This window comes from Micromonas commoda, chromosome 2, assembly GCF_000090985.2.
Source record: "Micromonas commoda chromosome 2, complete sequence".
In the NCBI taxonomy this organism is placed as follows: Eukaryota; Viridiplantae; Chlorophyta; class Mamiellophyceae; order Mamiellales; family Mamiellaceae; genus Micromonas; species Micromonas commoda.
In genome coordinates this window covers 1,216,242-1,228,242 of record NC_013039.1, presented here as the reverse complement: position 1 = coordinate 1,228,242, position 12,001 = coordinate 1,216,242, and the positions used below count along the sequence as shown (strand labels likewise).

Sequence of the window (12,001 nt, the reverse complement as noted above, 5' to 3'; positions counted from 1 at the left end):
AATTTTCACGCGTCACCTTGCGCCCTCCCCAGCCCTCTTGAAGGTTCCGTGGAAGGTGTGGGGGACGTGGTAGGGCATCTTCACCCTCGCCAACTCCTTTCCCTCGATGTCCGCGGCGTCCAGAATCACCAGCGAGCTCCTGTGCACTCTCGAATCGTACTCGAGGTAGAGCAGGTAGCCGTCATCCTCCTCCTCCTCGCTCACCTCACCCGCCTTCTTCGGCACAAACTCAACCTCCGAGGGGAACACGCCGGGGGGCATCACGCGAGTCTTGTGCGCTCCCGATCGCTGGCACACCCGCACGCCGTCCCTCCACTTGCACGCGCCCGCGTCCAGCTTCTGAACGCTGTCAAAGTATCCCGCGCCGCCGCCGGTGAACCCGAGGGTGTACACGAACCGAGGCTTTCGAAGCCTCGCGCCGGGGGCGGTGACCGGAAACTCCATGGGCAGCTGCCCGTCGTCGATGTCGCCCTTCCCGCCCCAAGCCGCGTCGCCGGTGGGAACCAGCGCCTCGCTGGACAGCAGCGCGCCCGTGCCCAGATCCACCACGTAATCGCACAGGGTGTTGTACCCCGTGGGGTCCCAAACCGAGTCGTACATGCTGGAGAAGTTCGCCTCCAGCGCGCGGCGGTCGCCGTTGAGACGGTTGACGAGGATGTGCAGCAGCTCCCGCGTCCGCGGCTCCTTCTCCTCGTCCTCCTTCCCGTCCTCCTTCCCGTCCAGAACGTCATCGTCCGCGCACTCCGCGTCGCCGAAGCCGGTGTACCCGCAAAATTCGAACGGGTCGTCGTGCTCGTCCCAGGACCCGCCCGGGGGTTTAGGCACCTCTGCCACCTCCTCGTAGGCGCCGGCGAAATGGTACGTGGACATCGCGGGTATCGTCCCCTGGTGCACCACCGCCATCGTCGCCTTCTCGATGATCACGAGGTACGTCCCGAGGTCGTCGCGCCAGTCGAAGGAGTGCCCGAACGAGCTCGCTCCCGAGAGGGCGCCCGCGACTTTGTCGAACCCAAGCTTCCACGGCGGGACGACAAACGCCAGGAACCTGTCGCTCATCGCGCAGTCGTGGATCAGCGTGAACTCGGGAGTGTCCAGGGGCAACTGCACCACCTTTTCCACGCGTCCGTCCGCGGCGAGCTTCGCCACCTGGAACCCCACGGCGGGGGGTTTGCACAAGCCCCACGTGTAGAGCCGCCCGTCTCTCGAGTCTTTCTTGGCGTGCGCGCTGAAGCCCATCGGGAGGTTCGGCCCGAAGATGCGCTCCCCCACGGTTTCCAGCGACAGCGGGTCCACCTCGATGGGCGCGCCTCCCTCGCAGAGCACCAGGAGTTTCCCCGCGTGAAACAACGGCGACGTGTTCGCGGGGTTGGTCGGGAAGTTGAAGAGGTTGGCGAGGTTGGATCTGGCCTGGGTCCACGCGCCCCGCACGGCGACGCCCGCGTCGTCGCCGGCTCTCTCCTGCTTCGCGAGCCGCGGGGTGCGCACCATCTTGCACGCGGCCCGCGCGGTGTTCGATGATCCGTCGAGCTCCGCGCCGAAGATCATGCCGTCGCCGTCGAACCAGTGCGCGTATCGATCCTTGCCCACGCGGATGCGCCCGGGGCCGACGCGGTAAAAGCTGCCGCTGAGATCTCTCGGGATCGTGCCCTCCACCTCGACGGATGCGAGGTCGTGGTCGCCGCAGGGCTCGAGCCCACCGCGCCACGGCCACGCGTCGACGGCGTCTACGACGTCGGGGGGCGGCGCGAGGGGGCCCTCGGACGGCAGCGGGACCTTCACCCTGTGCGCGCCGCTCGCGGATCTCGCCCCTCTCGCTTTTTGGCCCTGCCAAGAACGCGCGAGGACCGCGAGGCGACGCGCGCGGGAGCGCGCGCGGGGCGCCGCGGATCCCGACGTTGACGCCGGACATACCCCGGGGATGGTCGCCAACCGCGTCATCGTGCGGTGGGTGTGGCGCGATGAGTGCGAACGCGGTGGTTGGGGGGCGACGTTGTTAACAAGCCACGTCAGCTTGCAAAAAATATCCAGCTGTGCTGTCATTCATGAGCCAAAGGACCCCACAACGCTAATCTTCTCCGCCCCCTTCCCCTGGCACCTCGTGATCATGAAGTGCCCATCGTCCTCATTACCACCGATCTCTTTCGCCGAGTACCTTACCCCGTACTTGACCCACGCGGGCCACTGCGAGCGCTGTATCACCTGCGGAGGCATTCCGTTGAGCGGGTCCAGGTACACCTGCGGGTCAGCCTCCATGACGGTTGACTGACAGCACACGCAAAAGCCGGATATGAAGAACTCGTCGAAGCGTCGCTTGAGCATCTCCTCGCAGTCGTAATCCGCGGTGTACACCTCGTGCGACATCTGGAGCTCCGTCCTGCACGTCGGGCAGTCCGGCGCGCGGCCCTCGTCGGTACGTTTCTTCAGCCACGGCTCGAGGCAACGACGGTGAAAGACGTGGCGGCACGGGAGGCCCATGGTGTCGCCATCCGCGGTGACCGGTTCGTGGCAAACGACGCAGCGGTCGTGCTCCCCGGCGACGCCCACGAGCCCGTACCCGAACCTCTCGAACGTGACCTCGCCGTCTCCGGAACACGCGGGCGCGAGCTGGTTCCGCAGGTTCTCCCACCCGTTCTCGTGCCCCTTCGTCAGCGGCCTGCCCAGCGCTCCGCACTTGTAGACGGGGATGGGAGCCCCTTCGTTTCCCCCTTCAACCTTGGCCAGCCACGCGTCGGTGGCCTCGATGCGCGCGATGGAACCCGGATCCTGGTCGCGGGCGAGACGCTGCTTCTCCACCGACTCCTTCGCCAGATCGCGCGCCCTCGCCGTCGTCAGCGTCACCTTGCCGCCGTCCGGCTCGTGCCTGAGCTTGCAGGGGAGGATGTTGCACAGTCGCAACTTCACGGGTTCGTTCTCGCCCTCAACCTTGACCCGCGCCCGCGCGTGCCTGTTACCACGGTACGCGTCCTCGATTTCCTCACGCGTCGCCCCCCCGACGACCCTGCCCACGCGCCCGTTCAGCGTCTTGCCAAAGTCAGACGACAGGTTGACCACCTTCACCTTGTCGTCGCTCGACTTGAACGATTCAGTGACGATCCTCTGAAAATCCCTCTCAATTATCCCGATGACCTGCTCGAGCTTCGCCCTCTCGCTCTCCGCGTGCGCTCGTTTTGACATGTGGAGGAGGAGGACGAGGAGGAGGAGGAGGAGGAGGAAGAAGAGGAGGAGGGTAATGGTTTCCCCGGGGGTGCGCCCAGCTTCTGCGACTCAGTTATTATTCGGTCAAGTTCAGATCTGACTCAGATCTCGGGAAACGAAAGGACGAAAAAGTCCCGAAAAAGCGCCGTCCCTGGTCCGCGAGACTAACGAGAACACCGCGAGTGGTAAAAGTCGGCCACGACGCGTCGCATCAATCGTCCAGGTCCACGCTGCATCCCTGCCAGTACCCGCACCGCTCGCTCCAGACCGGCGGCCAGCGCTCCAACCGACCGTCCGCGGTCCAAGCCGCGGCGAACCCGCCCCGCACCGCGAGGGCGCCGCTCTCCTGAACCTCGCCGCCCACGGCCCATTTGAGCTCGTCGCCCTCCTCCTCCCCCTCCTCCTCCTCTTCGAGCGACGCCTCGGGCTCTCGCACGCCCTCCGCCTCGGGATCTCGCACGCCCTCGTCGTCGCCGTCCGCGTCGTCCAGGCCCGAGCACGCGGCGGGCAGGTCGAAGAGCCGCCTGGAATCCCAGATCAGCGTCAGGTCCGCCGCGCTCGCGAGCTTGCTCTTCCCCATCGGCCCTTTGGGACCCTTCCCGGCGACGTTCTGCAGCACGCGCCAGTACCCCGGCGTGACCCCCACGTCGCCATCCGCCGTCATCGGCCTCGTGAACTGGGGCCTGTGCGCCGCCTTGGAGACGAACTCGCCGGCGACGATGGCGACGACGCATCCCGGTGACGCTCGCGCGAATCGAACGCACTCCGCCATGCCCTCGTCGCGGGTGGCGATCATGACCCCGTGCGTCCGCGATTCCCGGACGGCGCGCGCGGCTTCGTTGGCGAGGATATCCGGCCTCGAGTCGTCCGAGGCGAGGCGGCCGCCGCCCCTGACGAAGTTGACGACGTCGGTGCTCAGCACGGCGTCGGATCCCTCCGGGACGGCGGGGCACTCCACGAGGGTCACGCCGACGGCGTCGAGGATCGTCCGGGCGTCTTCGCCGACCGTTCCCGCGCGGGCGTACGCGCGGACGTGCGCCACGTCGGCGAACTCGAACGCGGCCTCGACCATCCGAAAGGCCCACACGGTCTCCAGGCCGCTGGGCGGGCGGAGGTTGTCGAGGTCCCAGAAGATGGTCACGGCGTCGCACACGCCCCGCGACGCCTCGTCGGTTTCGGCGGCTGCATCGGGCGAGTCGGTGGGCTCGGCCGCGGGCTCTGAAGGGAGAGCGCGGCGGGGGATGCGGGAGACGGCGCCTCTTGGACGCGACGCGCGCGAAGCGGGCGCGCGATGGGCGCCGAACAGGCGCGCGGGGACGCGCAGCGCGCTCATGGTTGTGTGGATATCAAAAAGCGCACGCACCTCGTCTGCTGCTTGGTCGGCACCAGGCCAAACCTAAATCTCGTCAGAGGGAAGCGCGAGGGGCGCCGGGCCGTCGGTCCGTCGGTCGCGGTCGCCTCGTCGCGATGGCCGCCAACGTGACGGGCGGACCCAAGTTTAAGATGCCGCGCGGGGCGTCGGGGGAGGAGGTCGCGCGCATCGTGGAGAAGGGTAAGGCTCGCGCCCTTGAGACGGGCGCATCGGCGAGGCGCGCGTCGTCGTCGAGGCCTGTCCCCGTCGCCGAGGCCCACGTTCCCATCCTGGCGGTCGACGGCGTCGCCGACGGCGGCGTGTACCTCTCCAAGAGCACGGATGGTAGGGGCGGGGAGATCGAGGAGGAGGGGCTCAAGCGCGAGGCGAGGCTCAACGCGCTGCGTCGGCTGGATCCCGGCGTCGCGAAAAAGCTTCGCGAGCTGAAGGACGCCGAGGTCTCCGCGTCGTCGTCGTCGTCGTCGTCGATGTCGTCGTCGTCGTCGTCGAGCGGCGAGTCATCATCCGGGAGCGATTCGTCCTCGTCGGAGAGCGAGTCGAGGCGCGGTAAGCGACGAGGGCGGAGAGGGGATCGGAAGAGGTCGAAGAAGAGGAGGCGCCGCTCGTCCTCGTCGTCGTCGAGCGGCGACGGCGAGTCGAGGGCCCGGAAGAAGCTCGAGAAGCGGAGCAGGGAGACGCTCGAGGACGAGCTGCGACGGCTACGGAAGAAAAACGCGACGAGGGAGCGTCGATTGGAGCGCGGGTCTCGCAAGTCGTCCGGAAAGCGGTGACGGTGGGCGGCGGCGAACGGATGAGTGAGTGTTGGCTAAAAGTTGGTTGCGACGATGAAAGGCGGGACACCCCCGCTACTGTGCTATGACGGCGCCCTCGTCGGCGTGCACGCGCGGATCGCGTCAAGTCCAGGTATCCTTGCTCACGATCCCCGCGTCCTTCATCTTCCCGATGATCGGGCTCACGATCGTCGCGAGCATGTGCACCCCGAGCAGGGGCTGGAACAGCACGGGCCAGAGGATCAGCCACAGTCCCAGCACGGGCTCGTCGTAGGAGAGCCCCTGCCCGTAGCTCAGCCGGATGCCCACGCCCACGATGAGGTACACCAAGATGGTGAGGATGACGAAGAAATCGTACAGTAGGAAGGTGTCGATGGCCTCCTTCACCTTCTCCATGTTCTCCTCCGCCTCCGTCTTTGTCACGCCCGATGCCGCCTTCTCCGCCTCCTCCTTCAGCAGCGGCGAGTCCTTCGCCAGACGCTCGATGTCCTTGGCCATCTCGGCCTCGAAATCGAACGCGGATTTGCCCACCACCGGATCGTCGTCGGATCCGGAGGCGGCGGGGATCACGGCCGCGCGCGACGCGGCGGCGCGGGAGGCGCGCGCGGCTCTCTCGATCGCCATCCGCGCCACGGGCGACGCCGATCCGACCCTGGTGCGACGCCTCGACGCGCGACCGGTGCGCTCCGAGACCCTGGACGTCGCGGCGGGGACGCGATGAAGCGCGGATGCCGACGCCATCGTCTCTTCCTCGATCGACTGGCCCGGGAGAGGCGCGCCTCCGACTGGTGGCGCCTTATCCGCTCCTCCCGAAGTTTCCTCGCAGCCCCGAGCGATTCTGTTCTGCTCGCGCACGATCTGATTTACAGGCTTCATATTGTCAACTCAGTAGTCGCCTTGCCTCGACGGCGTCTCTCGCTTTGCCCCCCACGCGCCTTCCTCCTCCTCCTCTACCTCACCGCCCTCACTCGTCGCCTCCTTCACCCCGAGGTCCAACGCCGGGGGCCTCTCCAGCCTCGCCGCCATCGCCTCGAGCCTGACCAGCGACTCGCGACCCCGAGCCTCAGCCTGCGCGACTATCCTATCCGCCTCGGCTCTCGCCGCGACGAGGTCGGGGTGTAAGTACGCGCGCTCGGCGTTCGACCCGGGCGGGAACGGGGTCGGCTGACCGGCGAGCGGCGCCGGGTGTGGGGGTGCCGTCGGGGGTGCCGTCGGGGGTGCCGTCGGGGGTGCCGTCGGGGGCGGGGCCAGGGGATGGCGGCCCGAGGGCGCCGGCGTCCCCGCCGGCGTCGAAAAGTTTGGCTGGGAAAAGCTCGACGGCGGCGGAGGCGGGTACGCGGCGCCGAACGCGCTCGGACCCAACAGCGGCGCCGGCACGTAGTCGGGCCTCGCAAACCGCATGTGCGAGAGCATGGCCTGATCGCGCGTCTCGCGCAGGACGCCAATCGTGGAGTTGGCGAGGTCGAGCTGCGTTCGAAGCGTCGTCACCTCCGCGGCGAGCGCTTCGGCGTCGGGGTTGACGGACCGGGACGGGCGCGAGTTTTCCTTGTCCGACGCCACGGGGGCGAAGGGCGTGGACTCGTGCGGCTCCGGGGGTGCCTTCGGGGGTGCCTTCGGGGGTGCCTTCGGGGGTGCCGCCTCCCGGGTCTTGACCGCCTTGATCGCCGCGAGCTCCTCCCGCATCGACGCCATCTGCGCCGCCATCTCGGCCAACGCGTCGGCGCGCCGCGACCCGACGACGCCGCCGGCGTTGGCCACCTCCGCCAACGCGTCGTCGCTCCCTTCCATCGCCGCGGCTGTGGTTACTTCGTCCCTCGCACCCGCGGCGACCATGTTCGCGGCGAACCTCACGCGCTCCGCCGCCGCGAGATCCCGGCGAAGGCGTCGAGCCGCCTCCTCCATCTTCCTCGCCTCCGCCGGCGCCTTGGCCATCGCGTCGACGTCGCCGACCCTCGCCCTCGCCTCCGACAGCTGGTCCGTCAGCTGCATCACCCGTTCGTGGAGCTGCAGCTGCCGTTCGGACGCCTTCTCCTTCTCCGCCGCCGCCTCCTTCCGAACCGCCGCGAGTTCATCTTCCAACGCGGCTTTAGCGTCGTCCCACTCCTTGAACCGGGTCCTCGCGTTTACGCTGAGATCCTCGGCTCGTCGCGCCCTCTCCTCCGCGTCTTTCCTCGCGTCCACCGCGTCCTGAACCAACGCCTCCGCCGCGCGTCTACCCGCGATCTCCCTCTCCAGGGACTGCTCCAGGGGCGCCGCCGCCGCGGCAGCAGCCTCGAGCTTGTGCCTCGCCTCCTCGGCTTCGCGCTTGTGCAAGTCGGCGCTCGCCGCGCGCCTCTCGGCGATTAAGAGCTTGGACCTCAGCTCGATCAGCTCCCTCTCCGCGCCCGCGCTCGCGTCCCGGTACTCCGCCTCGGACGTCTTGACGCGCTCGAGGTCGTGGATCGCCCTGTCGCGCTCCTCCACGGCGTTGGTCGCGCGCTCCTCGGCGGCGGCGGCGGTCGCCTGCAACCCCGCCAGCCTCTCCCGTTCGCGCTCTCGACTCGCTTCGGTGAGGCGCAACCGCTCGCGGAGTTCGGCGCACTCCTCCGCGATCTGCGCCGCGCGCTCGATCCTGTCCACGTTGGCGTCCATCTCCATCTTGTACGCCTCGGTCTCCGCCTGCGCCGCCTCGGCCTCGGCGAGGGCGCGCTCCAGCTGCCGCCGCATCTTCTCGCAGTCCAGCTCCGCGCCCTCGCACCTTCGAGTCAGGTGATGCATCTGGCTCCCCCACGCGGCGTCCCAGCTGTCCAGCAGCGCCTCCGCGTAGGGTAACGCCTCGGCGACACCCTTGAGGCCGTTCGTCGCGCCCTTCAGACGTTGGGCCATGGCCATGTACGGCGCGTTCGGACCGAACGACTTGCTCAGATGGGCGTGCGCGAACTTGAGCCGCTTCATGAGCGCCTGGCTCTGGTTGACGAGGTGGTCGAACGCGGGACCCTTGGACCTGTCGCGATTTATGCGGAGGTCGCGGTGGGACGGCGACGCGACGGCGGCCACCGGGACGGGAATGACCCGGCCGGGCGAGTGCGCCACCCCGGGGCTGCCCTGGAGCCGCGCGAACCCGCTCGCGGGCCGCGACGACGACCGGGGCTCCGAGCCCGGGGCGTCGTCTCCATCGTCGGCAGCCCCGAGGGAGCGCTCGAGATTGCGCTGTAGCGCGCGCCTCGTGGCGGCTCGCGCGATCCGGCCCTGCACGGCGTCGCGCCCGGGATCACCGGGGGTGCTCACGAACGGCGGGGCGAACGCCATCGCGCCTCCCGGATCCCGCACCCGTGTGAGCGCGCTCGAGGGGCGCACCACGAAATATGAAACCGTTCTTCCCCCCGGACGCGAAACGGTTTGGCTGTGAGACGCGTCTTTTTTGGATGTGTCGAGTCAAATGTGAGTTACAATGCAGACGTGTTACAGGTGCGATCAGAACCACTTGCCCTCCCTGATCCGCTGTTCAACCTCCTCCTTGAGCGCCGGGTCCTTCTCGAACACCTCGTCCATGGTGACGGTGGAGAGCTTCGCCTTGTCCTCCGCGAGGCTCGCGAGCTCGGCGTCAATCTCAGCCTCTCGCGCCTTCGCCGCCGCGGAGAGCTTCTCAGCCTGCGCGATGAGGTCTTTAAACACCGCGGCGGTCTCCGCCACCTCGTTGCCGTCGTACGCGGGGTACTTGACGTTGGCCAGGCCCTTCCTCCACTCCTCGATGAGCTCGGGCATGCCGGAGCGCTTCTTGAGGTTCTCCCAGTCGATGGGAGCCAAGGGCTGTTTTTTTTGGATTTTGGAGGGTGGGAGTCGGGTCAGCTGACCGTGGGGGGCGGGCGGGATATTTTGCGTGGGGGGGTGTCCCCGCGGGGTGGGTCGCGCGGGTTCGCCTGGGAGACGCGCGCGAACTCCCCCTCGAGGAGCGCGATGCTCTCCTCCGTTCCATAGAGCGCGTGTTCGACGGGTGCGGTGGTGACGGGGCGACGGGCTCACCTTGGCGTCGCGGCCAACCTCGTCGCGAACCTCGTTCATGGCCTTCTGCAGCTGGGCGATGTTCCTGAGGCCCTCGTCGGAGGCAACGGAGGCCTTGACCTTGGCCCAGGCGGCGGAGGCGTCGTCCGCGGAGACGGCGTTATCGGCCATCGCGCGAACGGAGACGGACTGGAAGTTCGGGGCGCGCGCCTGCGGAGCGATCGGGGGCAAAGTCGGGGTGGATAGGCGGTCAGATGACTGCAATCGCATACGAAAGGGGAGATTTCAGCCAAGACAAACCCCACGGCCAGGGCGCGTCGCGCGGGTTTCGGAGGAGGCCGGGGTCGAGCGGGGAGCGCTCACCTGGCGCGCGACCCGAGAGACGACGTGGCGAAGCATGACGGAGTGTTCGATCACTCGCGTCGCGTCTGCGTGTGCCTCGTGGACCGGTCACCGGCGAACCCTAAGTGGATTATTTCCTCCCGCCGGAGCCGGACTGCCGGATCGCCTGCCAACCAGCGAAGTGCTCGCGATTGGCGGGAGTCAAACTTCATCACGCACCGCAGTGGGCACTGCGCGGGAGGGGGCTCCATGGCGCTGCCGCCCCGAACGCGCGCGCGTCCCGGCAACGGGCGCGCCGACTCCGACGGCGGCGAGCGCAAGCCGCGGAGCGTCAAGTTCGCGTGCACCATGGAGAAGAGCGCCCCGCACAGGGTGCTCGCCGCGCGGGGATGGCGGGAGGTTGACGACGACTCGTGGGACGTCATGTGGGCGGACACCGCCTGGGTACACGACAACGTCACGTACAACGTCACGACCCAGCCGCAGCGGCTGAGGGAGAATCAGCGCGTGAACCACTTCCCGAACCACGTCGAGCTCACCCGCAAGGACCTGCTCGCCAAGAACGTCAAGCGCGCCAAGCGGCAGGCGGAGAAGGACGGAAGCGACCCGAGCGAGTTTGATTTCATCCCAAAGACGTACGCGCTCCCGGGGGAGGGGCAGATGCTGCTGAGGGATTTCCGGGAAAAGGGAGGGACGTGGATCATGAAACCCATCGGCAGGGCGCAGGGCACCGGCATCTTCCTCGTGAACAAGGCGAAGCAGATCGAGGACTGGCTCAAGAAGCGCGGGACCGACGTCGCGGAGAACAAGCTCTCCGACGACTACGTGTGCCAGCGCTACGTCGACAACCCTTACCTCGTGGACGATCGCAAGTTCGACATGCGGATATACGTGCTCTGCCTCAGCTACCAGCCGCTCAAGGTGTACCTGTACCGCGAGGGATTCGCGCGGTTCGCCAACACCCCGTACAGCACCGCCAAGAGCGACCTCAAGAATCAGTACATCCACCTCACCAACCACGCGATTCAGAAGCGCGACGTCGACTACGACCCGGAGGTGGACGACCTCAAGATGCCCATACGGGACCTGTACGCGCATATTTTATCCAAACACGGTCAGGAGGCGGCGGACAAGTGCTTCGCGGGCATCCACTCCGTCATAATAAACGCGCTGAGGAGCGTGCAGCAGGTGATGATCAACGACAGGCACTGCTACGAGCTCTACGGGTACGACGTCATGATCGACGAGAACCTTCGACCGTGGCTCATCGAGGTGAACGCGTCCCCGTCCATGAGCAGCGACTCGCAGACGGACGCGGACCTGAAGGCGGCGCTATTGGACGACACGTTCACGGCCCTGGACGCGGAGGAGATGTTCGAGGGGAGGACGCCGCCGAGGGTGGGCGGGTTCGACCTGGTGTGCGACGAAAACGCGCTGACGAGAACCGCCGAGTGGGGGGGTCTGCCCACGCTGCTCGGAGCGGACAACAGCGACAGGCTCGAAGCGCTGGAGAGGCTGCGGCGGTGGTGCACGAAGGGGAAGGCGGGGGAGGAGCGCGCGAAGGCGAGGGGCGCGGAGCTCGTGGTGGCGACGGGGATGCCCCCGATAGTTCACTGGTGACGAGAGCGGTTCAGTTTACAAAGAGAGCGAAGGCGTCTTCTCTAGTCCTTGACGTTGACGGTCTGGTGCAGGGTCGGGTCCTCCTTCTCGATGAGCTTGCCGTCCTTGTCCCGCGGCCACGGGTTACCGTCGGGGTCGATGGGCACGTCGAGCTTGACGAGCTGCGGGGTGGACCACGGGTATCGTCGCACCATTCCCCACTCGATGGGCTTCCCGAAGTTCTTCTTGAAGTTTTCAGTGAACTTCCTGCTGAACTCTTTGTACTCGGGGGTGGTAAAGGAAAGGCGCGGGTCCTCGTGCTTGCGCTGGCGCTCGAGGGCCTTCGTGTGATTGCGCATCTCCTCGAGGAGCTGGGCGACGTCCCCGCTTGCGCCGCCCATCGCCGCGGCGCGCTGCTCGAAATCGTTCAGCTTCGCGGCGTCCTCCTGCGATGGGAGAAGGCGAAGGGGCGCGATTCGTCACGCGTCGGAGGAGCCGAAGCGCGGAGGAAAGGGGATCGCGGGGATCGCGGAGATGGCGGGGCGGGTGGGGGCGTCGGCGGGCTCACCTTCATGGCTTCTGTGCCTCCCATCCACGGCATGTTCGAACTCGGTGCTGAGGTGCGGCGCCTGGCGCGTGCGTTCGTTGTGCGGCCTCTTCCCTCCGACGCCTCGGAAAACGCTCCAACTGGATACCTCGGGTGGATCGAACGTTTCGATCAGCCACACCCCCCTTTTCGGTT

The 12,001-nt window shown here is 67.5% G+C and overlaps 7 protein-coding genes across 7 annotated transcripts; 2 read left to right on the top strand and 5 right to left on the bottom strand.

The window, feature by feature from the left end:
- Positions 1–12: 12 nt before the first annotated feature.
- Positions 13–1,938, bottom strand: MICPUN_55942 (predicted protein; the record flags this gene model as incomplete). Its single annotated transcript, XM_002499640.1, has 1 exon — positions 13–1,938. One exon carries the CDS (start codon positions 1,936–1,938, stop codon positions 13–15), a length of 1,926 nt encoding a protein of 641 aa, XP_002499686.1.
- Positions 1,939–1,992: 54 nt separating this feature from the next.
- MICPUN_54017 (hypothetical protein) lies at positions 1,993–3,232 on the bottom strand. The gene has a single exon (XM_002499639.1). The coding sequence runs from the start codon at positions 3,172–3,174 to the stop codon at positions 2,041–2,043; it is 1,134 nt and encodes a 377-aa protein (XP_002499685.1). The 5' UTR covers positions 3,175–3,232; the 3' UTR covers positions 1,993–2,040.
- A 1,386-nt stretch (positions 3,233–4,618) lies between these two features.
- Positions 4,619–5,422, top strand: MICPUN_55944 (hypothetical protein). Its single transcript, XM_002500122.1, has one exon. The coding sequence runs from the start codon at positions 4,663–4,665 to the stop codon at positions 5,335–5,337; it is 675 nt and encodes a 224-aa protein (XP_002500168.1). The 5' UTR covers positions 4,619–4,662; the 3' UTR covers positions 5,338–5,422.
- On the bottom strand, positions 5,371–6,106 carry MICPUN_113787 (hypothetical protein). Its single transcript, XM_002499638.1, has one exon. The coding sequence runs from the start codon at positions 6,076–6,078 to the stop codon at positions 5,461–5,463; it is 618 nt and encodes a 205-aa protein (XP_002499684.1). The 5' UTR covers positions 6,079–6,106; the 3' UTR covers positions 5,371–5,460.
- Positions 6,107–8,743: 2,637 nt separating this feature from the next.
- MICPUN_107697 (hypothetical protein) lies at positions 8,744–9,775 on the bottom strand. The gene is made up of 3 exons (XM_002499637.1): positions 9,682–9,775; positions 9,340–9,528; positions 8,744–9,126 (listed from the first exon to the last, which is right to left on the bottom strand). The coding sequence occupies exons 2-3, from the start codon at positions 9,487–9,489 to the stop codon at positions 8,791–8,793; spliced, it is 486 nt and encodes a 161-aa protein (XP_002499683.1). The 5' UTR covers positions 9,490–9,528; positions 9,682–9,775; the 3' UTR covers positions 8,744–8,790.
- Positions 9,776–9,909: 134 nt separating this feature from the next.
- MICPUN_55947 (predicted protein) lies at positions 9,910–11,269 on the top strand (the record flags this gene model as incomplete). Its single annotated transcript, XM_002500121.1, has 2 exons — positions 9,910–11,186; positions 11,239–11,269. 2 exons carry the CDS (start codon positions 9,910–9,912, stop codon positions 11,267–11,269), a joined length of 1,308 nt encoding a protein of 435 aa, XP_002500167.1.
- A 52-nt stretch (positions 11,270–11,321) lies between these two features.
- Positions 11,322–11,860, bottom strand: MICPUN_55948 (predicted protein; the record flags this gene model as incomplete). The annotated part of the gene is made up of 2 exons (XM_002499636.1): positions 11,322–11,705; positions 11,828–11,860. 2 exons carry the CDS (start codon positions 11,858–11,860, stop codon positions 11,322–11,324), a joined length of 417 nt encoding a protein of 138 aa, XP_002499682.1.
- Positions 11,861–12,001: the final 141 nt, after the last annotated feature.

Bases quoted from the DNA above. Each gene is read 5' to 3' on its own strand.
- MICPUN_54017 (XM_002499639.1), bottom strand. From the start codon at position 3,174: ATGTCAAAACGAGCGCACGCGGAGAGCGAGAGGGCGAAGCTCGAGCAG.
- MICPUN_55944 (XM_002500122.1), top strand. From the start codon at position 4,663: ATGGCCGCCAACGTGACGGGCGGACCCAAGTTTAAGATGCCGCGCGGG.
- MICPUN_113787 (XM_002499638.1), bottom strand. From the start codon at position 6,078: ATGGCGTCGGCATCCGCGCTTCATCGCGTCCCCGCCGCGACGTCCAGG.
- MICPUN_107697 (XM_002499637.1), bottom strand. From the start codon at position 9,489: ATGGCCGATAACGCCGTCTCCGCGGACGACGCCTCCGCCGCCTGGGCC. The intron at 9,127-9,339 runs GTGAGCCCGTCG...CAAAAAAAACAG, and splicing joins AGGTTGGCCGCGACGCCAAG to CCCTTGGCTCCCATCGACTG.